At 41.1% G+C, this 26,907-nt stretch overlaps 1 protein-coding gene across 13 annotated transcripts; it reads right to left on the bottom strand.

The window, feature by feature from the left end:
- Positions 1-3,056: 3,056 nt before the first annotated feature.
- TBC1D7 (TBC1 domain family member 7) lies at positions 3,057-26,615 on the bottom strand. Of its 13 annotated transcripts, none has more exons than XM_063812102.1 (8): positions 26,355-26,615; positions 24,939-25,115; positions 23,246-23,326; positions 19,053-19,240; positions 14,690-14,827; positions 5,706-5,851; positions 4,504-4,633; positions 3,057-3,293 (listed from the first exon to the last, which is right to left on the bottom strand). In XM_063812102.1, the coding sequence occupies exons 2-8, from the start codon at positions 25,048-25,050 to the stop codon at positions 3,207-3,209; spliced, it is 882 nt and encodes a 293-aa protein (XP_063668172.1). In that variant the 5' UTR covers positions 25,051-25,115; positions 26,355-26,615; the 3' UTR covers positions 3,057-3,206. The 13 variants fall into 13 exon arrangements, with proteins under 13 accessions (XP_063668172.1, XP_063668174.1, XP_063668173.1 ...); XM_063812104.1 differs by having other exon boundaries at positions 24,939-25,058; positions 26,375-26,608; XM_063812103.1 differs by having other exon boundaries at positions 26,375-26,597.
- Positions 26,616-26,907: the final 292 nt, after the last annotated feature.

Here is a 26,907-nt window from a genome sequence, read left to right on the forward strand (position 1 = left end):
AAGAGAGATGCTAAAATGTCCAGCAAGCACCAGCTTGCTACTTATTAAGACTCTAGGAAAGGATGATGGAGAAGACCAGGAAGTGACTCTGTGATAAAGCCAGTGCTTAGCGTGAGCTCTGGCAGTCCCGAGTGCCTGCCATGTAAGTTCCTGGTAAACTGCAAAGGAAAACCTCAGTATTAGGTATGAGTTGGAGATGTGAACCTTAAGCGCTTGCTACGACATTCAATTTGGAGTTGTGCTTAGGATGAGCTTCTAGGATTCTTGTGTGTCCTTCTCTGATGACATTCTCCAACTCCCTTTGTCATTGTCCTGGAGTAAAATCAGCCCCTGGGAGGGGGCTCCCCTTATGGGGAGTTATCACCTCATCTAGAAACTGTCCACTCACTTTTTAACCTCCCCAAGGCAAGGCTGACAGAAGGACCAAAGTGGAAAGGGCGACTGGTCGGGAAAGCCATGAAAGGCCAGCACCCCCGCCGTAAATCTACCACCCTCTGTTCTCCACACCGCCATCCATCACCCCTCCCTCCTACTCAAACTGGTGCCAGCTCTGGAGGAACATCAGCTGATCTAGGAGCCACGGCTTGTGCCAAGAGCCACGGACAGTTTCATTTGGCACACAGTCTCAAGGAGAAACAGCTCTTTGTTTTCACCAACAGAGGAGATGCCACCAACTCCTGCTCCCCAAATTCCCACACTCCTTTCCCTCTCTGTCAAGGGCAGAGGAAAGCACCTTCTGGCCCTTCTAGACCCAAAACACCCAGCTAAAGACAAAAGCTGCTGACCTTATGTGACCTGGGCAGATTCACTGTCCACACCCCACATCCCTCACCAGGCTCCCCAAAGGCTGCCTTGGCTGGAGAAGTTGGGATGTCACTCTGCTGCTTACGGTCACAGAGCTTGAGCAGGCGCTGTCACTTGGGCCATGTGAGCCAGTGACTCATTTTAGGATCTGGTCCTGGGCATCTAAGCTCTTTGCTTACCCTCCTCATCCCCACTGGCTTCCCTCCAGGTTCTTCATTTTCAGACAGAAAACACCAAAACCTTGAGTCACCATAGGGACGTGATAACCACATGACAGGAAACTTATGCAATTCAAGACAGGGCAAGTGCCTGTCATACCCAGAGCTACAGTGCAAGAAGGTCCTCGGAGCTCCTTCAGCGCATCATATGATTTCAGTGTTGCCTCATAATTTTCAGGCGAACTTTCCATTAACAAAGAAAGTGCTTCATTCTCATGAACCCTGACCTCATTTCCTGAAACAGCCTTGACACACAAGCCTGTGTACACACAATCCTCTACACAATTGTACCTCGACGCAATCCATCCATTCGATTTCTCAGCAGGCCAAAGCCACACCCCCAACACACACACACTCTCCAACCTTCCTCGGCCTTCCTTTCTCCTGGCCAAGAGGACTGAGATCTTCTCTCATCTGTGTTTAAGGCAAATCTCTAGACGGGAAAGAGCAGAAACTAAATTTGATCATGTTAAATTCCAGCTTTCCAAGGGCGAGGAAGAATCCCACATTTTAGCCGCAATAGTCTGTGACAGGAACCGTGGGTTGTAATATATGAAGGAGAAATTCTGCAGTATCCTGACAAAATGTTTTGAAGAAAAGGCATATGGATGTATTTTTATCAGGAACTGCGCTCCTCACCCAAGACAGCAGGCACAAACATTTTCAAAACACTCAGCTCTCAGCAAAGTGAAATTCTGCTATGAAGCGACACTGGATGCGCATCCTCTCCATCCACCACTTTCTCAGGGTGGGCCTTAAAAAAATCATTCCGCCAATCAGTGTTTTAAAAAAATCATTCCGCCAATCAGTGTTTTAATAAAAACTCTCAGATTGACTAACTTCAAGAAAAAATCGCCGCCCCACACCCTACAGCCAGAAAGGTTTTACCAAACTGGGTTTGACAGAATATACTTGCAGAATATTTATTTTTAGATCTCTCAGCAGTACAGTAAGAGTCTTTCGTTTCAGATCAGCTGGCCTCCAGCCAAAGCAGCGAAGTCAGAGGAACTTCAGCCCCTAAGCCTTCCTGCTCCCTAAGAGTACCAGCGCTCCTGCCTGGCTCCGGCATAAATGGTTGGCAATAAGTCATTTTTTATTAAAATTTTAACTCTAGGCAGCAATTTTGCTTTAAAAGGTTTTTCTTTGGAGTGCATTTTTATTTTAAAAAATTAAATACTCTTGGATATGTTAGTATTCGGAAGCAGCAGATTTCAACAACTCACACTTTCTCTGAACTTTTTTTCAACAGATATTTCACACACTAGGGAGGGCCTGAATTCTCAGAATTGTACCTCTGTAAGTTCATAGCTGCCCTCGTCTTTTAGGGGGTGGGTGGAAAATCCAACTCACCACTCAGGCTCTTGCAGGTCTGAAGGCTAAACCGGTGTGAAACAAAGGGTCCCCTTTCACTCACTACTCCCAAAGCCGGGAACTATCTAGTGAAGAGTGGCCATGCCATTTACGTGGCACAAGGTGGCCCAGGGGTGATGAGCTGTTCACCTTCACCGGCCATTTCTCTCACTGCTTTAGTGCGTGGCACAGTGCACCCTAACATCCCACATTTAACACCCCATCAAGAAAAATGTGAGTGCAGCAAAATATCCAACAAGTACTTGCTCCTAGGAGCAATTCAAACACATTTTGTTCAATAATGGTTTCATTCCAACTGGCCCAAAGAGAAAAAAGAGTAAGGAATTGTTTAAAGCCTGTTTAGCAAGATGAAGCCTCAGAAGGCAGTTGGCTTGGATTTAAACACGTATTGCATCAACAAAAGCCAAATCTGAGGTGACAACAAAAGGAAGTCACTCTTATTCTAGAAGCAGACCTTGAAAGTAACTAGCTTGGTGCTAATTAGAGACAGGCAGGGCAGGCTTAGTTACGCACTGCTGGTTAACGCACCCACTCACCCTGACTAAACCGCTTTAAAATCAGGGAGCTATTTTCTAACAACCCTTTTGAAATGCTATTCAGAGATGAACTTTACATTTCTATGTAACTGCAAGATGCTGCTCGCCAACACAGCAACACCAGGCATTTCAATTAAATAATTTTATTGGGGGAAAAAAACCACTTTGAGCACCAAAGCAAGAAAAGTGTATTATTCAATCAGTTTCCCAGATCGCATGCCAAGAACACAATGCTCACTGTGGTGCCTGGCAGATGGTCCACAACCAGCGGGTGCGTTCAGCTTGAATGGACGGGGGTCCCACAGTGTTTGTGCCACAAGTCAATGGCCTTGCTCACGATCGCGTCTGAGCTGTCCTGGGGAATCTGTGGGCAAGCAAATCAGTCTTTGTGAAATTTCAGTGTTGACAACTTCAGTGTCTTCCCTCATTCGCTGTGGCATGAAATCCACTTCCATGGGAGTTTGCACTGTTTTTCAGAAAGTGACAGCATAAAAGACTTGTGTCACATGCTGCCTGAGGACATGAAAGGGCTACAGTGTCAGCCTGCCTGGGTTCAAATCCTGCACTGCTCACTAACTGTGCACCCCCGGGCAGGTTACCTAAGCTACCTGGGTTTCAGATCCTCATCTCTAAAATGGGGGAAATGATAGCCTGACTTCACAGAGCTGTTCACAGTAGGACATGAGGTAACCCATGGAAAATACTTAGCACAGGCTTCGCACTGCTAGCCACCTCTGGTTATAATGATGATTATTCATTTATTCAACGCATATTGACTCAGTACTTTATTATAATTTACCAGGCCATTTTTCAAATGTTAATACTATTTTAAAAATGAATAGATTTTGGATTCTGTGAAAATCATTCAGGCATAAGTCTCTTTAATCCTACTTCTTGCCTGGTAAAGGGTATTCCAAGATACATAGCGAGGGAAAAGTTAATTTCATTACCATTGCCTTTTTCAGCAATATACTAGGTTAATACTGTATATTAATAAACCCAACTGGGACTACACCAGAGACAGTAACAGAAATGAAATGGCTTACAAAATCCTCCAAAATACAGAACCCCTTTTGAACTGACAAAAATTTCTCATTGTAAAATGACAGATCCCACCTATTCCTTTTCCTGACATGCCTGCTGATAGTCACATGGAGGATGAGACTCTGGTTCTAAGTGGACACATTCACGAGATGGTCTCAGACCATCATTTCCCAAAGACAGGATGCAAACTAACCCTCAGGCCAACTTTAGGCCAAACTTTTTCAGGGAAAAATGTTTCTTATAATGTAAAAATATACTGTATGATTTCTCTGAAATAATCTAATGTAACAGGAAAATCTCACTTGCTAAAGTGACTTCATTTCTAGATTCAAAATCAAATCAAATTATTATTTCTCTTAAATAATTTCCCTAAAATAATCATTATTATAATTATTCTCTGAAACATTCTAAGGTATTATTTCTCTAAAATAATGTAATTATTTCTCTGAAATAATCTAATGTAACAGGAAAATCTGACTTGCTAAGGTAACTTCATTTCCAGATTCAAAATCAAATCAAAGCACACTTACGTTTTCCAGAAACTTTGTTATCTTCTCTGCACTGTTCAGTGCCATAACTTTTATTTTAAAGGTTAATAAAATTTCGACAGCTACAAAAACTAGGATCTTACAGGATCCACTCACAACTTTATCCCAAACCCTACAAAAATAAGGAGATATAATCAAATTATATGAGTTTCAGAATTATGTTTAGCCTAGACATCTCAAATTACAAAATAAAATCAAATTGCTCCAATTTTATGTAAAAGCTTCAAAGAACAACTTTTATGAAATAATCACCAAAACAACAACAAAATACAGAAGCCATTTGAAATCTATTCTAGATACAATCAGCACTAGAAGGAAAAAGGAAAGTTTACTAAAAATTACTGCTCCACTAGGAATCTACCAAAATCATATTCCCTCATGTTGTGAACCTGACATTTTTGAGGAAGAAAAAGAAAATCCTAAACTAATGGTTTATATTCTGCTAATATGCCATAATGCTAATATAATTATAGCCTACTAAGGGACAACAAAAGATGTATATGAAATGGGATAAATTCAATTTCATTGCCAGTGATTCTGGGGACAGACTCCTTAAACTTCTCCAAGGGCGTAAGGAGCCAGTTACTGATCTATAACCACTCTAAAATAATAATTCTGATCATTCCTGTAACTCCTAAAAGTTGGTATTCTACTTCATACACTTAGTTACATATTATCTTATAATGTTCTCTGTGTATTGCACTGTTCAATGCCATAACTTATTTTAAGAGTTACTATTCTACTACATCACAAAGTCTTAATGGGTGGCACCTGGACTCCGAAATACCCAGACATGTCTGAAACTGACTGGAAGAACTTAGTCAAATCTTTGACTGCTTTCAGCTTCTTTAAAGATCTCATGATGAAACTAATACTAAGATTTCTACTAGAGGAAGATTTGTCACATTTCTGGAAAAAAGGGGCTGACGCTTATATAAACTCATGGAGACCATTTGAGGCGTGACTGCTTCACAGCATCTAACGCACTGAGGGCCCTTAATTTTTCTAATTGTATATTCAAGAATAAGCAGAATCATGTGCTGTTACGGTAGCTGCTGGAGGACTGAGCTTCAAATTACTGTATTGTTCTAAAGCAGATTTATAATCTGAGGGATGGCCACATGAAAGGCCAGAACTCTGCTCTAACGCCAAGCCTTCAATATGTCTTCGAAAGACCTACTTGCCTCTGTAAACTGGATTCAGGCAAACATCCCGCAAAGCACCTCTTGAACCAGAGATCATAAGGAAGTTTGGGCGCCGCGGAACACACCCTCAGATGAGTCAGCAGTCTGCCATCTTCCAGATTCAAGTATTGTTCAAACGCTTTTGGCTAAAGATTAAGCGAGAACAGAGATTATTCATTTTCTGTGTCATAACATCATCTGATATTATAGTCTCTGATGAAAAAAAAGTACATGCTGAATTCAAGGAAGTATCAGAAAACAAAACTTCAGAATTATCCAAGTCACTTGTGACACAGCAGTTTCCTAGGTCAGCCCTAACTAAAGTAACAAACCATCCAGGACTGAGGAGTTTCCCAGGACACAGGGCTCTTTCAGTGCTAAAACTGAGGCAGTCCCAGGCAAAATGGAATGGTTGGTCACCCTAATGCTAACTTCACTAGCCAGATTCAACAGCCTAAGGCAAAAGTCCAAAGCAAAATTCAATTGTTCTGAGGAGCTAAGGAAGGCCCATTATATTACTGGCTGGTCTAGAGCAGCAGATTATATACTAAGGAAAAAAGGGGGAAAGAGGAAAGGTAAAACCAAAGAAATAGAGTGGGATTAGAGTGGGGAGAGGGCATTAGGAAGAGTAAGACAAAAAGTGATGGTGATGAGAAGGGGCTGACCAGTCACTGACCATACATACACTGCCCTGGATTGAGCACCACTGTGCACCAGTGCCAAGCAGGCTCACACAACAGGGATGTCCAGAGGGTGAACTCTGTATTCAACATAAATGTGCACAAGAATTTCTTAGAATTCAAGGGATAACTCAGAGGGAACAAAGCACCTGGATTCCACTTGGTAGCCTCTCTCTCATGAGGTCAGGTGGCAGCCAACACTAGAAGACTGGAGAGCTAATAAAGCCAGCTCCCCAAACCTGGCCAAATCCATCTTGCATTGGCTGCTATATTTAGGCTGGCTGCTATATTTAGGGTCCACTGGCTGAGAATGGGCTCTAAGAGTCAAATCCTAAAGTCCACACTCACTATCTGCAGGAGTACAACCAGGGCCCGCATCACTTAAGCAAATGTAAATGTTTATTTTACTCAATATCTATACCTCTCTGCTTCTGTTAAAGAGGAGATTCATCACCTTTACAATGTCCACTATAGTCAGAGACTGTGCTACACACAATGAATGGAGTGAAAGGTAAGAGAAAATCCCTGCCTTCAAGGAGCTTACAGCTTGAGACATACTAGTAAAGAGGTAACTACAATACACTGTAACGCTGTGATGCTATGATGGGAACAAGCACAAGATGTTGGGTACATCCAGGAGAAAAATCCTAACCTGGGCTGTAGGAGGCAGAAGCAGTTTCTCAGGAGAGGTGACATTTGAGCTGACCTCTGAAGAATAGACAGGAGTTAGCCAGGCAAAGAGGGGCCCACATCATAATATCTGGTCCAGCTTTCCCCTTTCTGTTTCAGGATATCTCTTCTTCCTGTTTATCCAACCTCCCTATACTGCTCAACGGTTCCTAGAATTTCTCAATAACACTGCAGACAACTTCCCAAACAAGGAAATTTGGTTGGTTTTGCAAAGGGGATATATGCACTTTTTTCCTATTGACTTGGTTGAAAACACACACACAGAGTTATATATTATGTCTCAGAGCAAAGAAAATTTCATCCAAAAGTCAGTACAAATAATAAACAAGATGGAGATGTGTGAACATTTTAAAACTATGTATTGTCTTTTTCCTTTATCAGACAATAAGCTCACGGGGGGAAGCTACTGTATCTGTTTTGTTCACTGCTGGTTCTTCAGTACCTAGCACATCACTTGGCATGGTAAGCACTCAATATATAACTGTTGAGTGAGCAACTCAATACTGTGAATTAATATAAAGTTTTAAATACATCAATCAATATCTTAGTAATCGCTCAATATACATCTTTTTGCCAATATCTAATTAATTTTTTAACCTTTTTCCTGGTTTATTATAGCCTATTATAAGAAATCTTGAAACTCTATTAAAGAATAAAGAGGACATAGACAGCAAGTATAATCACACTCCCAGTGATAACTACTGGTAATACTTAGGTTATAGAGCATCTATCCTGCATACATACACACTTCTCTTTCTTTTATTAGTTGAACTCATACTGAATGCACGATTTAGTATTTTGCTGTTCGCACTCAAATTGTGGACATTTTCCCAGGTTAATGAATAATCTTAAAAGGTTAATATCCCTACCTAAAGAGAGCTTTTTAAAATGGAGAAGGAAAAAAGCCAAGAACTCTATAGGGAAAAAAAATGCACCTGCTTCTTACCCATATAAAAACATGCTCAACCTTGCTTACAACAACATAAATGCAATATAAAATTACACTGAAGTATCACTGCCTACCTATCAGAGTGGCAAAAATTCAAGACTAATGACATACCATGTTGGCAAGGCTGTAGGGATACAATCTACTGGTTGTGAGCATGCAAAAGACTATGAGCTCTATGAAGGGGAATTTGGCAATATTTAGCTAAGTAATTTATGCATTTACCCTTTGATCCAGCCAATCTATTTTCAGGGAATCCAACTCAAATATACTAGCAAACACATGAGAAGCTGCATGCACAAGTCTATTTACCTGTAACACTGTGTATAACAAACAGCAAAAGGCTGAAAACATCCCAAATAGCCAACAATAAAGACAGGTTGAATAAACTATATTCACAATAGAACAGTATGAATATACTAACCTGAGAATATTTTGTAGGCTGGGCGTGGTGGCTCACGCCTGTAATCCCAGCACTTTGGAAGGCTCAGGTGGGTGGATCACTTGAGGTCAGGAGTTCGAGACCAGCCTGGCCAACATGGTGAAACCCCATCTCTACTAAAAATACAAAAATTAGCTGGGCGTGGTGGCATGTGCCGGTGATCCCAGCTACTTGGGAGGCTGAGGCAGGAGAATCACTTGAACCTGGGAGGCAGAGGTTGCAGTGAGCTGAGATTGCACCACTGCACTTCAGCCTGGGTGACAGAGCGAGACTCCGTCTCAAAAAAAAAAAAAAAAAAAAAGAATATTGTGTAAGAATATATACACAGGACAGTAGTATGAAACCATGACAGGGAATAAGGAGTATCTCTGTATACTAATATGGCATGATCTCCAGTACATAGCAAGTAAAAAGAGCAAGATGGGAAGAATGTGTACTGTATGCTACTGCTTCATCTAAGAAAGAAGGTGAATTCAAATACATATGTGTATATATATTTTTTAATGGAAGGAGCTAATATTTATATTGCCTGACCTTTTTCATACTTAGCAAATGATAGATAACATAGATGTGATTTATTATAGATAGATGTGATTTATTATAACCATAATTATGTTTTACTCCTAAACATTTTGGTTATTTTCAATATTTCTATGACCCCCATAGTCTTACTTCATGAGGACGATAAACTATACATCATCAACAGAAGGCAAAACGTGACAAAAATATGTACTTAATCACTCTGAGAGGAATTTATATTAAACTTAGCAAGAAGCTGCTAATAGTGCTTACAAAAAAAACCTCTTTAACAGAGCTTTAAAAAACTGTGTCAATAGCAATAAAACAAAGATCACTTACTTTAATGATTAACACAATTAAGTTTGAGATGGCTTAAGAAAAACCTTCCATGCCATACAATTGAAGTTGGCCTCTATTCTCCTTGACTATGAGAGACCTTGTCAAAAAGCCGAATTCAATTTGAAAAGCTTGTAAGGAGAGAGGCTATGATGCAATCCTAGGAATCAGGATAGTATGGCAGAATAGACATATCACCACTCGGGGCATCGTTATCTTCTTTTGAGCCCATCACTGTCCATCATACACACATTTCCATAGAACTAAGCAGCAACCTAAACTGTGTGTTATAAGATAGACTAAAGATGGTTTCACTAGAGAGCAAAGTTTAAGCAAATCACTTGATGCCGAAATCAAACAGCAAGCAACACAAGGAAGTTTAAGTTTTGTATACATTCTGGATGACTTTTTTGAGAACTTCATAACTACTTAAAACTACTTGCTAGGCACTGTAATGCATACACAAAAAGAAGCCCCATTTTTAAAGATGAGGAAACGAAGGTTTAAGGGACATGAAGTGTCTTGCTGGTTCTAAAATTCATTTCTGAAAAGAAAAAGGCAAGCTCAAGAATAGCCAAGACATTTTTGAAAAAGAGCAACAATAAGAGACTTTCCTTATCAGCTATCAAAATACGCTAGAAAGTTGCATTAAATAAATCATGTGATTTGGCCCAGGAATAGACAAATACCTCAATGGAATAAAAAGGAGTCCAGAAAGAGATATAAATATAAATATAAATATATACAAAAATGTATTTATATATATATACACACACATATATATGGAAATCCAGTATATGATAAAGGTGGCATTTCAAATCTGTGGAAAAAGGATGAACTGACAAATACACCGTGTAAGTGCTGTTCTACTGCTTACTAACTGAGACCTTGGTCTTACTTAACTTCTCTGTGCTTCAGTATCCTCATCTGTAAAAACAAAGATAATATGCTTGAATGAAGTGCTCACTAACAATGTAAATTTAGCACTGCCTGACATGAAGTACATTCTCAGTAATACACCAACCAGACGGGGGGAAGAGGAACAGGAGGAGGAGTGATGTGTTGGTAGAAGTAGAGGTGTTGCAGGTAAGCGTAAGAGTGAAATCCAGTATGTGTCTGATGCCAACCAAAGATAAATCCCTGACAAAGAGCTAAATTTAAAATGTTTAAGCATTTTTAAAAGTTATGAGAAAACAGGCCGGGCGTGGTGGCTCACACCTATAATCTCAGCACTTTGGGAGGCCGAGTGGGGGCAGATCACCTGAGGTCAGGAGTTCGACACCAGCCTGGCCAAAATGGCGCAATCCCGTCTCTACTAAAAATACAAAAATTAGCCAGGCATGGTGCCACACTCGTGCCTGCAGTCCCAGCTACTCAGGAGGCTGAGGCAGAAGAATCCCTTGAACCCAAGAGGCAGAGGTTGCAGTGAGCTGAGATTGCACCACTGCACTCCAGCCTGGGTGACAGAGCAAGACTCCATCTCAGAAAAAAAAAAAAAAGTTAGGAGAAAACAAAAAAAATATATTTTTTTAATCTTGGGGTTGGAAAGGGCTAATTAACCAGTAAGACACCAAAAAGCAAAAAAAAAAAAGAAATGCTGGCAAATCTCATTGTATCAAAACCTAAAATTTTGTACAACAAACAGAAACTATTTTCAACAAACGTAAGGGATAAGGATAAAATATCCAGGGTACAGTCAACCCTCATATCCATGGACTCAACCAACCATGGGCCAAAAATATTCAGGAAATAAAAAATGGATAGTTGTGTCTGTATTGAACAGACACAGATTTTTTTGTCATTATTCCCTAAATAATACAGTAAACAACTATTTACATAGCAATTACATTGTATTATGTATTATAAGTAATCTAAAGTATACAGGAAGAGATGTGTAGGTTATATGCAAATACTATTTGCAAGTCCCATTTTATGTAAGGGACTTGAACACCCATGAATTTTACTGTCTCAGTGAGTCCTAGAATTAATCCCCTACAGATCCAAGAGTGACTATATACCAATAACTCTTACAAAGAAAAAAAGTCAACAAAACAATAGCCATATGCAAACATACTCAACTTCACTAGAAACTGAGGATAGGTAAATTAAAATGAGATGCCATTTCACTATCAGATGGATAAAAATGTAAGACATTGATACTATCAAGTATTGGCAATGGGGTGGAAAATGGGAAATCTCATCATCTGTTTGGTAGGAGCATAAATTGATATGGCCTTTGGATGAGCAGCCAGGCAGTTCAAATTTTAAATATGTCAAAAATAAATGAATAGATTTTAAATATGTCTCCCCTCCGCTTGAGCATCTGCTCGTAGGTACCAAGCCTAGAGAGATACGCATACACACAGGGAGCCTGGACAAGGGCACGCTTACTCTCAGTATGGATCTCTTAGGTTTAAATAGAGCAAATTCATAACAGGAAATGCTAGGAGTAAATATTTTTTAAAAGGTGGTTCTAAATGAGTGCCTTTCAACCCTTAACTACACTTCAGAATTGCCTGGAGCTTTTAAGAAATTAGAATTCCAGGGCCCTACCTTCAGAGATTCAGATTTCACTTGTCTAGGTGGAGGAAAGGTGATGGTAATTTTTAAAAGCTCCCAGGTGGTACTAACAGGAAGTCAGGACTGAAAACTAGTGATTTGTCTAAACTGCCTTGGAAAGTTCTCCAAGGCAGTAAGTTAAAAAACAAAAATAGAACCATAGGGCCACAGGTACAGTATAATACTACTTAATGTGATTAATCCCAGCACTTTGGGAGGCCGAGGGGGCGGATCACAAGGTCAGATCGAGAGCATCCTGGCTAACACGGTGAAACCCCATCTCTACTAAAAATACAAAAAATTAGCTGGGCGTGGTGGCGGGTGCCTGTAGTTCCAGCTACTCAGGAGGCTGGGATGAACCCGGGAGGTGGAGCTTGCAGTGAGCCGAGATCGCGCCATTGCACTCCCGCCTTGGCGACCAAGCGAGACTCCATCTCAAAAAAAAAAAAAAAAAAGAAAAGAAAAGAAAAATCATATCATAGATGCATGCACATAAGAGAATCTTGAATAATACACACCAAGCTAATGACAAATGTTTACTTCTTAGAAGGGGAAGTGGGGAATTGCAGGGATGGGGGGTGGTTAGTCCAGGTCTAGGGAAACATGGATTCATCTGAATTGCTGAATTTCTTTTGAGAATGCATTCACCATTTATGTTATGAAAAATAAAGGATGAATTTTTAAAGAATAGCATAAACTATCAAAATGCTACTGACTTACTCGAATATTAAATAAGAAAAGCTAATTAGATCATGGTATGATATAACTGAGACCTCCTGATTTGATTAGGCAACTGACATATTTACTTAAGCTCCATTTCCAGGCTGAAATTATTTTTATTGAAATCAACAAAGTGGATCAAATTTCACAATCTTAAAAATCAAATTTTACTTAGTTGAAATATATAAAAACTGCTCTTGTAAGTGTTCTCAGAAGCTGAAGGGTCTTGCACATTGCCTTATTAACAATTAACTGCAGTGATCCTCAATGCTCATCCAACCATCACCAGTGCCCCGCATCTCATCTTGCACCCTGTACCACGGTTACCACTTTCAGTAGAATTTTAAAAGGAAATAACCCAATGATTTAAGAAAAAAAAGGTTTATTTTTATAAATGAGATAAATAAGGGGAAAAGACTAGAAAAAAAGAAAATGGCAAAGGAAGACTAGCTTGTGCAATGCAGCAAGTACCATTCAGTTCTCTGCCTTCCCAAGCCAGGCTATGACAGAAACAGCTTGCTGCCTGCCACACTCCCATGTGCCCCTCCTATGTCACTCACAGAGCCCCTGTTTTAGTAGGAGATCACACGGCTTTTTTTAAAAAAAGAACCTTTCCCAGCCTCTACTGCAGACAGGGCAGCCAAGTGACACAGTCCTGGTCACTAACATATAGTTGACCCCTGAACAACATGAGTTTGAACTGCAAAGGTCCCCTTAAACATGGATTTTCTTCCACCTCTGCCAACCCCTGAGACAGCAAGACCATCCTTCCCTCCCTCCTCCTGCTCAGCCTACTCAACGTGAAGACAATGAGAATAAAGACCTTGTGATGATCCACTTCCACTTCATAAATAGAAAACATATTTAATTTTCCTTATGATTTTCTTAACATTTTCTTTTCTCTAGCTTACCTCATCACAGGAATATACTGAATACACATATAACAAAATATGTGGCTGGGTGTGGTGGCTCATGCCTGTAAATCCCAGCACTTTGGGAGGCCAAGGTGGGCGGATAACTTGAGGTCAGGAGTTCAAGACCGGCCTGACCAACACGATGCAACCCCGTCTCTACTAAAAAAGATACAAAAATTAGCCAGGTGTGGTGGCAGGCACCTGTAATCCCACTTACTTGGGAGGCTAAAGCAGGAGAATCATTTGAACCCAGGAGGCAGAGGTTGCAGTGAGCCGAGACCATGCCATTGCACTCCAGGCTGGGCGACAGCATGAGACTCCATCTCAAAAAAACAAAAATGGAAACAAAATATGTGTACAAAATATGTGTTAAACAACCATCTATGTTATCAGTAAGGCTTCCAGTCAACAGTAGGTTATTAGTAGTTAGGTTTTGCGGGAGTCAAAAGTTATATGCAGAGTATCAACTATGCTGGGGTTGGGTCAGTTCTCCTAAACCTACATTACTCAAACGTCAGCTGTACATGCAGAGGGAAAGCCTCATGGGCCACAGTTGTGGCTGGCTTGTCCCTCTTATTCCTTTGTGTTTACCTTTGCCTTCCCTTTCCTTCTGCCTAGAACACAGACGTCATGGCCGCTGGTCCAAGAGCAACCTTGTGAGCACGAGAGGAAAGATCATTCCTATGACTACTGGAGCAGAATGGCAGCAGTCTGCAACCCTCTCCATACTGTGGTTCTGCAGCGCCAGCTCTGCACTGCCTGGATTCTTAGCTTCTGGTATTTGGGCTTCCCATTATATGCAGCCAAATGAAAACCTTAACTTATACAGAGGGATTACTCTAGACCAGCGGATTCTAGACCAGAATAAGGAATACTATAGAGCAGGACTGGCCACCTCTGGCCTGCAGCAGAGCAAATCCAGCCAGGAACATTATTTTATGCGTTGCCTAAGGTTGCTTTTGTGCAACAACAGCAGAGTTGAGTGGTTACAATAGAGACCATCTGGCCCACCAAGCTGGAAATATTTAGATTATACGGACTTTTACAGAAAACACTTGCTGAGTTCTACTATAAAGGGTTATTCAGAATTGCAGCAGCCCCAGGAGGTAAGAGCACTCCCTGAAGACCCCCACTACCATTGTTCACTCTCCAATAGCCAAAAAAGAAAAAGCCCTCACCAACTGGGGCAAGGAATCCCGGTACTTGGTATTTAATTGGTTCACAAAGCGTCGGGTGATCCAGTAACAGTCGACACTATCTTCCACCATTTCCTCCATGGCTTTAGCTATGGCAAGAAACACTTCATCTTCTGGCTCCTGAAAGATTAATAATAAATCTCAAGAGGAAGGCAGTGAAAGAGAGGAATACATATTTCTTTAATAAAAAATGAAACCTTGCTCCCTAAATTTTGAAAAGGCTACATTAATAAATCAAAGTAGGGTCAAAAAGCACAGAGTCCATCCCTGAAGAGGGGAGCAAGGGGCAGAAAAAGATGAGTAACTACAGGGTCAGTGCTGCTTATGAATGACCAGGTTTCAGGCTGAGTGTACAGAGACTCCCCAGCTTCTAACATTAAGCCCCTCACAGAGTCAACATAAATCATAAGCAAGTCACTGACTCTCTCCACCCAAAAATATTCTCAGTACTAGGTGAGAATGTCTTTGAAAAGGGTGTAATAAACAGCACCATCAGTAACTGGAGACATTTTTCAGCACAGTAATTTGCAAATATTGAAGAGCTCCAAAAAGACTAATAAAGCATTTGCTTTATTTCAAAGCATTCATGCATACCTTCAGAATTTTGTTCTATCTTAAGCAGTACAAAAGTTAAAATGTTCCTAGAATCAGAATTTTAGGAATCAAAAGAATGGCATTTCTCAAACCTTGTGTCAATACTCAGAATGCGAAAGTAAACTCTCAGGTAAATTTCAACAGAGAAATCTTAGAAAAACCGGGACCTTATTTGAAAACCTCTTCTGCTTTCAAACACCATATCATATACAAAAAGCTTTACATTTTCATCTAGGATTTAATAGCTGAAGGATTTTAATGTTAAAAAGAAACTAAGAAGTATCACAGTTTCCCTTAAAAAGTACCGACTTAAATCAAAATTGTTATTTTAATGTATTATTTCATTCTAAGCCCTTCTTTCAACTTGTTAATATTCTATAAAATGTCAAGAAAAACAGAATTTAAATCATAGGGAATAAGTTTTCTCTAAGCATTTTATTAATGTGTCAGAGGAGAATGGAAAATAAGTAGGAAGAAAAGGGAAAGGAAAATCTCCTTTCTTGGACTCCCGTGCAGTTCTGTGCACTGTGCTTGGCACCCCGAAAGGTGGCATATCACTGACTGCTCCTGACAACTGACAGGTCAAGGGAAGAGGACCCATGTCGTCCTTCCTGGCCCTGTGATGAGCACTGCTGCACCCTCTTATTAATGGATTAAAAAATGAGGCAGAGTGGGCGCTAAGTAGGTGCTACGGTTCAAATATCTGTCCCCTCCGAAACTTATGTTGAAATTTAATCCCCATTGTGGCAGTATTGAGAAGTGGGGCCTTTAAGAGGTGACTGGATCATGAGGGCTCTGCCCTCATCAGTGGGTCAATTCATAGATTAATGGGTTATCACAGGAACGGGACTGGTGGCTTCCTAAGAAGAGGAAGAGAGTCCTGGGTGAGCACGTTGGCACGTTCAGCCTCCTCGCCATGTGATAGCCTGTGCCACCTCAGGACCCTGCAGAGAGTCATCAGCAAGAAGGCCCTCACCAGATGTAGCCCCTGAATCCTGGACTTCCCAGCTTCTAGAATTGTAAGAAATAAATTCCTTTTTAAAATAAATTATCCCATTTCAGGTATTCTGTTATAAGCAATCAAAAACAGACTAATACAATGAGGATCATGACTGGGAGACGTGGGATGGCAGAGTCCAAAACACACACTCAGAAGCACGTCTGCCTGAGGCTGCAGTAAAGGTGTCTCAGCTTGGAACACAGACAAGCTGAGTAGTGGTGAGGGGGAACCTATACCCTATCATCTCAATTCCTTGAACTAACAGATTATCTAATTTAATTTGATATATAATTTAAGAACTTGTGTAGTACTATCAACTTCACTTTGCCAATAAGTGAAATTTAAAGATGATTGCTTAAATTATTCCAATTATTTTTTAGGGACCTTCTCTCTCTTGATTAACGTAATAAATGTAAATGATCTTTATTAGCTCTAAGGTTTGTCCATGGATACCCCATCATTAACTTCAAAAAAAATAAGATCTGCAATAAAAATAAATTTTGTAAAATAGGAGTGTTCCAGCAAATCCATTTGAACAATTCACTGTTTTAGCCAAACAAATAACACTTTAATTTCATACTGATGTAAATAAAGAAGGAGAAGGGAAAACTCTTCCTTAGAGAAGAATGCCAACTAATACATGCAGAAAGAATGAGGGAGTTAGATCACCATTTGGCAATCAGCATAGTAAAAATTGGTTCAGGCAAGAATCATTAGTGGATGGCTACTTACAAGTCTCAAAGTACTTCTCCACAGTTACTTATTAATTACAAAGAGGAAAATAGTAACCTTATAGTGGAGAAACTCCACAGACACCATCTTACCCAAGTGATCAAAGTTAGCAGCAACAGTAATGAGTCCCATACTTCTGTGATATTCCTGCCAATAATGCGTGACCAGAGTTTAATCATGGAGAAACATGAGACAGACCCAAATTGAGAAATGCTCTACTGGCCAGGGCTCTTCAAAAGTGTCAAGGTCATGAAAGACAAAGACTGAAGAACTGTTCCAGGCACAGTGGCTCACGCCTGTAATCACAGCACTTTGGGAGGCTAAGGCAGGTGAATCACCTGAGGTCGGGAGTTCAAAACCAGCCTGACCAACATGGAGAAATCCCATCTCTACTAAAAATACAAAAATTAGCCGGGTGTGGTGGTGCGCACCTGTAATCCCAGCTACTCTGGAGGCTGAGGCACAAGAATTGCTTGAACTCAGGAGGCAGAAGTTGCGTTGAGCGAAGATCGCACCACTGCACTCCAGCCTGGTCAAAAAGAGGAAAACTCTGTCTCAAAAAAAAGAAAAAAAAAAAAAAGAACTCTTTCAGATTAAAGACTAAGACGTGGCAGCTAAATGTAATGTGTGATCTGGAACTGGATCTTGGATCAGAAGAAGAGCATCAGTGGGACATCAGCAAAATCCCAGTGAGGCCTACAGAGGAGCTCTCAGTATTGTGATTCTCTGGTTTTGATCATTACATTACGGTTGTATGAGATGTAACATTTGAGGACACTGGGTGAAGGTATTTCAGAACACTGTACTATTTTTGCAACTTTTTTCTACATCCAACATTATTTAAAAAGTTAAAAAATAAAAATTTTTTAGAAATCATCAAATTAGAATACTCATGAGCAAAAGTTTAATAAGGAATAGGATGTTTACATAGCAGTTTTAAAGTGTCTCCCCACAAAGAGAAATAGTAATTACAAAGGGAAAAGTAAAAACTTTCCAGCGGAAAACTCCAGCAGGCAGCACCCTCGCCAAGTGATCCAAGTTAACACTACCTCTTATGGGGCAAATCCACACTATGTGCCTCCTGATAAGAGACACTGAGAAGGACACAGCATCACCTACTTGGTATCCCTGCCAAGAATGAATAACCTGAATCTAATCAGAAGGAAACACCAGACAAACCTAAAGGGAGGGGCTTTCTTCAAAGCATCTGATTATGCCCTTCAAAAATGTCAAAGGCATGAAAGATAAAAAAAGACAGAACTGTCCCAAGTCAAAGGAGACTAAAGCAATACGATAACCCAGTGCAATGCCTAAACCAGGATCCAGTCCTCACCCAGAACTTTGACTGTTTGATTATTTGTGAAGGCATTATTGGTGAAATTCAAATGGAGTTGGTAGATTACGTTAATATTGTATCAATGTTAATGTCTTAGTTTTGAGGACTGTACTATGGCTATCTACAGGGGTGTCCTGTCTTTAGGAAGTGTACACTGAAGGAATCTGAGGTAATAGGGAATCCTGTCTGCATCTTACTCTCAAATGATTTCGGGAAAAAAAAATGTGTTTAAAAAAATACGTTTTAAAACGACAAAGCAAAACAGATGCACACAAAGCAAAACAGATGCACACAAAGCAAAACAGATGCTTAAAGCTACTTAGCACCTACAATTTTTTATTTTTTAACTTTTTAAATAATGTTGGATGTAGAAAAAAGTTGCATAATGTTAACAACTGGAGAATCTGGGTAAAGGGTATATGCAAATTCTTGGTAGTATTCTTGCAACTTTTTTGGAAGTTTGAAATTACTTCAAAATAAAACGTATTTTAAAAAAACAAAAAGTAAGAAGGTTGGGTCAGAATGTGCATGGCCATGAATGCCAAGTAAAGATGTGTCACTTTTATTCTAATAACAACAGGGAGCCACCAAAAGTTTTTAAGGCAAAACATGATGTAATCAAAGGCCGGCAAGATGGGACGGTCTAGAGTTGAGCTTAGTGTTAGACAAAAGTGACCACTAACCAGTGGAAAAGAGGGACTTCGAGGTAACTTCCCAGACTCCAGCTGATACATGCGGAGATAGACTTCAGCCTGAGGTGTGGCATCACTAACAAAGCGAACAACTTTCAGGGCATGAAGGACATCCAAGTACTGCTCCTTACGATACATCATCACCTTGGCATGGGACTCGTGGTGTGGAGGCAAGATTCCTAGAGAGAATAGGAAAAACGAAAAAAGGACAAAATACTGAGCCATCACTCCAAATCCCTCATCTATGAAAGAGGATGCTGTGAGAAGCGACCCACACGATTAGGCTAGAATTCACGCAGACATTCAAGTACCATGTAGAATCTCTTTTAGAAATTCTCACTATAAAACAATCTTAAATGTGAAATATTATCAATGTTTGAGTGCTGATGCATCACTGATATGAGAGAGAAATGAAACAACACTGGCAAAGCCCTTGAATAAGTATGCCGCATACATTCAAGATTAGCAACCACATCAATCCTAACAATGGTTTAACTTAATTTATGGCAGCCTCAGGCTGCCTTTAGCTCCTACAGGTCTCACCCTAGTCTTTGTACTTGGCCCCTACATCTCAGAACCACCAACAGCCCATTGAATTCTTCTCTTCCTCAACAGTTAAAACTTGCTCACTAAGTATCCTATCCTCCAGGTCACAAAAGTCCTTAATCTTCATTGGTGAGGTCACCTTACAGGATATTTCTATGACATATTAAGCTCCTTAACCCATTTAAACATGGTGTCATATCTTTTTTACAAACAAATGGCTCTGAGAAAACACAGTGGAAAGACCACTAGACAGGCCAGCCATCCTGGGTTCTAGCCTCGGACTGGATAATACCAGGACTCTGAAATGTGTCTTTCTGGGCACTTGTTTTCCCCACCTGTCAGAGGCAGGAAATGGGATAAGCATTTCACCAAATGCTTCTCCACAGAATGCTAACCCCAAAAGAAAAAAAATGCCCTCATCAAACAGATTTGGGAAATGGTGACAATGAATTTTCATGGCACTAAGTTTTGCCATAAAGAAAAACATTTTAGGTCAGGTATGGTGGCTAACACCTATAATCCCAGCACTTTGAGAGGCCAAGGCAGGCAGATCACTTGAACCCAGAAGTTCAAGACCAGCCTGGGCAACTGGGTGAAGGTATTTGGGAAACCCTGTCTCTACAAAAAATTAGCCAGGTCCAGTGGCACATGCCTGTAGTCCCAGCTACCCAGGAGGCTGAAGTGGGAGGCTGAGGTGGGAGGATCACCTGAGCCTAGGAAGTCAAGGCCATAGTGAGCTGTGATCGTACCACCGCACGCCAGCCTGGAAAACAGAGTAAGACCCTGTCTCAAAGAAAAAAAAAAGAAAAAACAAAACAAAAAAAAACATTTTATTTACTCAAGCCTCATTAAACTTAATGAGGCTCTACAGAAGTACAGACTCTGGAGCAAAGTTCCTGGGTTTAAATTCCAGCTCTACAATTAACTGGCTGGGTGGTGACCTTTAGCAATTACTTTATCTCCCTATGTCTTAGCTTCCCCATCTGAAAAATGGGAATAACAATACCTAATATCATACAGTTGTTGAGATGAATAAACAAATCAACACACACAAAGCATTCAGAAGAGTACTCAGCAAACACTAAGCTGTATAAGTGTTAGCTAGTACATTTGACTATGAATCCCTCTTTGGTGCAAAATGCCACAGGTTTAGTATTCTAAAGAACACCCCAGAAAACAAAAACAATAGTAGCTAACATGATACCAGTTAATGTTAGAAAAAAAACTTACTTAAATGTTCTTTTCCCTGAAAGAAATCTTTACTCATGCTATGAGACTGTGTGCCAGGCTTCCAGAAAAGCCAAGGGAACACACTAAAGTGTCTCCTACATCTCGGCTAATACAGATTAAACAGCTGTGACCAAACTCTCATCACCCTGCTAGAGGCAGCATGTTAACCCTTAAACCTGTTTTCTAAGAGCTAGTCCTAAAATGTCTCTTTTTGATATTTAACTAAAATAGTATCAGGAAGTAGGCATTTGAAGTAAAGATCCCTAAGTAATCAAAACTCTGTGCTGGGAAGAGTCAGGCTGTGTCCTACACAGCGCGACAGCTCTAAACTTCCAGTGCCTTGTCCTCAAAAAATAACTATGACATGATAAAGAAAGGTGGGCCGAGCGCGATGTCTCACGCCTGTAATCCCAGCACTTTGGGAGGCTGAGGCAGGTGGAATGCCTGAGCTCAGGAGTTTGCGACCAGCCTGGGCAACACAGTGAAACCCCATCTCTACTAAAATACAAAAAATTAGCCGGGCGTGGGGGTGCCCGCCTGTAGTCCCAGCTACTCGGGAGACTGAGGCAGGAGAATCGCCTGAACCCGGGAGGCAGAGGTTGCAGTGCTGAGATCGCGCCACTGCACTCCAGCCTGGGTGACAGAGCAAAACTCTGTCTCAAAATAAAAAAATAAAAAAAAAAGAAAGAAAGGTTAAGAAGAGTAGAAGTGAGGAATAAGCCAGATAGGCTGTAGCACTCAAGAAGTGAGGGAAAGCACAACTGCACAACTCCCATTAATCCACTGCAGTTATTAATAGACACACAGCACCTCCCATAAATCGACACTGTTGACAATACCACTTAAAATGTACCCCAGAAGGCACGGAGAACAGTAACATTTAAAGAAAAGTGCTCTGGGAAAAACTAAAATAGTTGTCACCGCTTCTCCAGATTGTAACTGCACGTTGACCTACCAGACATAAAAGTGCACGGAGACTGCCAGGATGAACAAGAAACAAGTCATTCTGCAGGCCTTCCTAGTACCGCTTATATTCCCTCGCTGCCTCCATATTACATAACCAGACAGGGCTGCAGGCTTCTCAAGCCCTGAAAAGATACTACATTTTGGAAAGAAAATGAGGTCCACAATCTATCTTACCTTCAAATGAGTTCCACAAACGTAAGCTCAAATCCTAGCTCTGCCACTTACAGGCTATAATGCCTTAGGCAAGTTATTTAGCCTGAGAGAGTCTTTTCCCCATCTGCAAAATTAGGATACCAATACCTGCCTCACAGCGATTCTAGGATTACTCTGTATAATCTATGTAAACTACTCAGCCTACTGACAGGCATACAGGGATGCCCAATAAGGAGCAATCACAGTTTATATTCTTCAGGGAATTTAGTACTCGCCACTATCTTACAGTGAACAAACTGTAAGTTTTTTTTTGTTTGTTTTTTGTTTTTTTTTTTGGAGACGGAGTCTCGCTCTGTCACCCAGGCTGGAGTGCAGTGGTGCCATCTCGTCTCACTGCAACCTCTGCCTCCCGGGTTCAAGCGATTCTCCTGCCTCAGCCTCCCGGGTAGCTGGGAGTACAGGCGCATGCCACCATGCCCAGCTGATTTTCTGTATTTTTAGTAGAGAGGGGGTTTCACCCTTGTTGGCCAGGATGGTCTCAATCTCCTGACCGCGTGATCTGCCCGCCTTGGCCTCCCAAAGTGCTGGGAACACAGGTGTGCGCCACCGCGCCCAGCCAAAAATACTTTTTTTAAGAAAGAAAAGGAGGATGGTAATGGATAGGAATTATATGCTCCAGCAGGCCCAGCAATGATAGGGGAAAGAAAATCTTGGGCTCAAAAGGGATGCTGCCAGTTACTCATGGCACTTAATTCACGTTTTCTTCCATAGAAACTAAGTAAGATCAGTTTTCCTTCTCATTCAGCCACTCGCACCACTGGAATTTAGTCATTCACACTTCTAGGGAGTAGTAAGTCTCCAATTCCTCTTTGACAGATTAGGAAGTTATACCTCTATAGCTGAGAATCACAAAATCTTACAAATTTAGAGCTAAAAACTAGGAGTAATTTAGCTCAAAAGCCTCAGTTTATAGATGCAAAAAATAAAGCCGAAACCAGAGGGGTCGCCTTCCTCCAGGTTACCCAGCTGACAGCAAAGCCGAAACCAATTCTCATTTCTCCTAGTCCAGTGCTCTTCCCAGATCTTGTCTCAGGAACATACACTACTTTCTCTTCTATAGTATCATTAATAGAACAGAAAATAATGAATGGTAATTGAACCTCCTGGGGAAGATCCAATATTCAGCAAAAGGCCTAAACAAATTCTCCTTTTTCTGACTGATAAGATAGCAAATGATCCCTTTATTCAATATTTTTTAAGATAAATCTTCCAACTCCTGGGTCTCATACCTAGAAGCACCTTCCATACCAATGCACGGTACATGGACGGGAGAGGAAACCTCTGACTAAAAGTACAAAGTTTCTCAGTATCTAGAGGAAGAAGAAAACAATTGTTAGAAGCTTTTCATGCTGATCACAGTATGTCAAGGCACATTTCATTTTTTAAAACTCAAAGAATAGTTAAGACATTTCTTCAGGGGAAGTCTACCGTATGGTCAGTAAGTTTAGGAGAGGCAATACTAGTCTGATTTCTAGCCCAAGACTTCTGCCAACTAAGTTATTTAAAAACAATTTGCGGCCAGGCACGGTGGCTCATGCCTGTAATCCCAGCACTTTGGGAGGCTGAGGCAGGCAAATCACTAGAGGTCAGGAGTTTGGGACCAGCCTGACCAACATGGTGAAACACCATCTCTACTAAAAATACAAAAATTGGCTGGGTATGGTGGCACACACCTGTAATCCCAGCTAGTCAAGAGGCTGAGACAGAAGGATCGCCTGAACCCAGGAGGCAGAGGTTGCAGTGAGCCAAGATCGTGCCACTGCACTGCAGCCTGGGCAAGAGTGAGACTCTGTGTTAAAAATAATAATAAAAATAAAAACAATTTGCATTTTACAGCATTGGAGATGCATTTTGCATATATTACTACATTCCCTATAACAGCGGTAGTTATTAATCACAGGGTTTATTTAATTCACACTGCAAGCCTGTTAGGTAGTTCTTGTTCTAAAAATGCAGAAACTGAAGTTCAAAGCAGTTAAATGACTTGATCAAACTAACGTAGCTATTAAGTGGTACAGTCTGCCTTCAAATCCCTATATTTTCCAATAAATTACAGTGACTTCCCTGACCCTCAATTCCTCTACTTATCAAAGGAGAATACCAGACATACTAAAGCAAAGACCGCACAATTGAAGATCAAAGATAAGGTAAGAAATGTTTCAGAAACTTTAAAAGTACTCTATGCAAATAAAGTATTATCTTTAACTACGGTTCAGTTTATTTTACTTTAGTCAACAACAGACCTTATTCAGACTGGCTTAAACTAAAATGTCAATATACAATGCACTCTTAGTATTTCCATAAAAGAAAATCATGGGCTGGGCATGGTGACTCCTGCCTGTAATCCCAGCACTTTGGGAGGCCGAGGTGGGTGGATCACTTGAGGTCAGGAATTTGAGACCAGCCTGGCCAACATGGTGAAATCCTGTCTCTACTAAAAATACAAAAAATAGCCAGGCATGGTGGCGCATGCCTGTAATTCCAGCTACTTGGGAGGCTGAGGCAGGAGAATCACTTGAACCCAGGAAGTGTAGGTTGCAGTGAGCTGAGATCACACCACTGCACTACAGCCTGGGCAACAGAGTCAGACTTGGTCTCAAAAAAAAAAAAAAAGAGAGAATCATGACCAGAGTTATCGCAAATTTACCCAGAAGCAAATTTACCTAGATAATACGTGAAAACATATGGGTTCAATAAAAGAAAAAAATACTACTGACTTTCTTAAGAAACCTTTCAAAAACTTCTGACGCTCAGTGAAATATAAATTTGAAAAATCTTTTCTCAAAATACACCATTCTGCTTCACCACATCACTAAAAAATACAGCAAGTAAAATGCTTCTGGATGTCTTTTAAGAAAATATTTACTTCAGAACATGTGGAGTGATTGAGAACCAATGAGATTAATTTTTAAAAGTACTCACCCAGACGGTCATCTTTTAGGAGAATTTCTAATGATTTCTTTTCTTCAACTCCACGAAACCCCACTTTCTCATAATATACTGAACGAAAGTTTCTCTGAGAGTCCTCAGTCATATTTCATTCTTGGAGGAGACACAGAAAGACAGAAAGAGAGAGAAAGACGAAGGGGAAAAGTGAGTCTAGAAACAAAGAGTCAAGAATTAGAATAATTTTCAATGATGTTCTCCACCTTTTCAATATGATGTACCCTTGCATAGGACCCAATATTAAATTTTTCCTTTAACTCAGTTCTGCAACTATCTCACCTATGCATCTTGGCTAAAAACCAAGATATAAGTTAAAACTTCTCTGAGCTGGTAAAATAGATGGCACAAGGTTTATGCACTAGGTTTCCCACTATACCTATGAGTGCCTAGCACAACAGAACATTCTGTAGCTATTATAAATGCGCAAAGAAAAAAAATAAGTGAAATGGAAGCCAGGCAAGATACGTCAAACAAATTATACTCAAACAGTATACACTATGATTTCATTTTTTGTTTTTTACAAATTTTATGTATTTTAAAACTTAACACTCTATTCCAAAATGTTAGCAATGGTTATCTTTAGATAGTAGGATTCTAGATGATTTTAATTTCCTTTCTTTTGCTTAGCTACGTTTTTTTAAATGGGCATTTTGTAAAATGAAAAATTAAGTTATATAAAAGTAAAAAGCCACGAGTTCCTCACTTATCTTTCTTTTAAACACAATTCTATTAAGTGTAGCTATCGAAATTCAAAACCCACAACAAATAAATCGCATTAAATTATAACTAGAAGAGGGTAAAGAATGTAGCCAATTGACAGTGATCCCAAAGTCAGAGTTGAAGACGGAAAAACGATTTAAAAAAAAGACCAAGTTAGATTTGGCGTTTCAAGAACAGAAAAGATCTGATGCATTTCCCAAAAACCACTGCACTGCCTCACCCAAATGCTTCCAGCGTCTGTGCACAAGAGTAAATCTTTAGGTTTAAAAATCCTGCGACGTCCCCAGTGAGCAGGGGAGGGCTTCCTTCCTTATTGAAAAGATATCCTCTGAACCGATTCAGTCACAGGAAAGATTAGGATTCGTTTAGAAAATGAAATGCTAAAGCTTTCGGGAGCAGATGTCTTAAAAATAAAAAAGTCAGCAGCATAAAACGCGTAATGAGTGTGGGGATTTATTTTTTTAAAGCATTCAAACAGCTGCATGACGATTTGGTCGGTCCCTGTTGTCTAAGGACACCCATTCTTAGATTGCACTACAATGACAAAGGCGTCCTCTAGGAGGAAATGCTGCAAATAATATCTCCTGCCCATGCGCGTCCACCTGATGGGAAAAGTAAAAACACCCTGGTCCAAGACCCCAGGTCCCATTCTCTCTATGATGGATGCTTCACCTCTAGTAGTGCAAACACACCCGGCTTGAGACTAAGTGGTCCGGGAGAAGCAGAGGAAGCCGTGCCCTGTGCGCTGACCGACCGCCGGGCAGGCGGGCACCGTTGGGGCCCAGGGCCAGGAGGGACGAGTCCTGCAGGAAGGAGGGAGGCGGCGGGGCACCTGGGACAACCGCGCGCGCCCCGACGGCCCGGGAGACAAAACTCAGCGCCGCTGCCGCCGCCGCCGGACGTGACATCAACTCCAGGTCGCGGGGCGGGCGCGGGGCGGGCGCGGGGCGGGCGCGGGGCGGGCGCGGGGCGGGCGCGGGGCGGGCGCGGGGCGGGCGCGGGGCGGGCGCGGGGCGGGCGCGGGGCGGGCGCGGGGCGGGCGCATGCGCAGAGGGCGCGGGCAGGAAGCTCCACCCTCACTCCGGGAAGCTCTGGCTTCGTTTGTGAAACCCGACGGGATGAAGGGCTAGGCTCGCCTCCAGAGTAGTGTAGTTTCTCCCGCCATGGGCACCCGGCCCCTTGCTACCCCGCAAAATCTCGCGACCATTTACTCCGGCCATCCGAA

The sequence above is a fragment of the Pan troglodytes genome, chromosome 5, assembly GCF_028858775.2.
Source record: "Pan troglodytes isolate AG18354 chromosome 5, NHGRI_mPanTro3-v2.0_pri, whole genome shotgun sequence".
NCBI classification, from domain to species: domain Eukaryota; kingdom Metazoa; phylum Chordata; class Mammalia; order Primates; family Hominidae; genus Pan; species Pan troglodytes.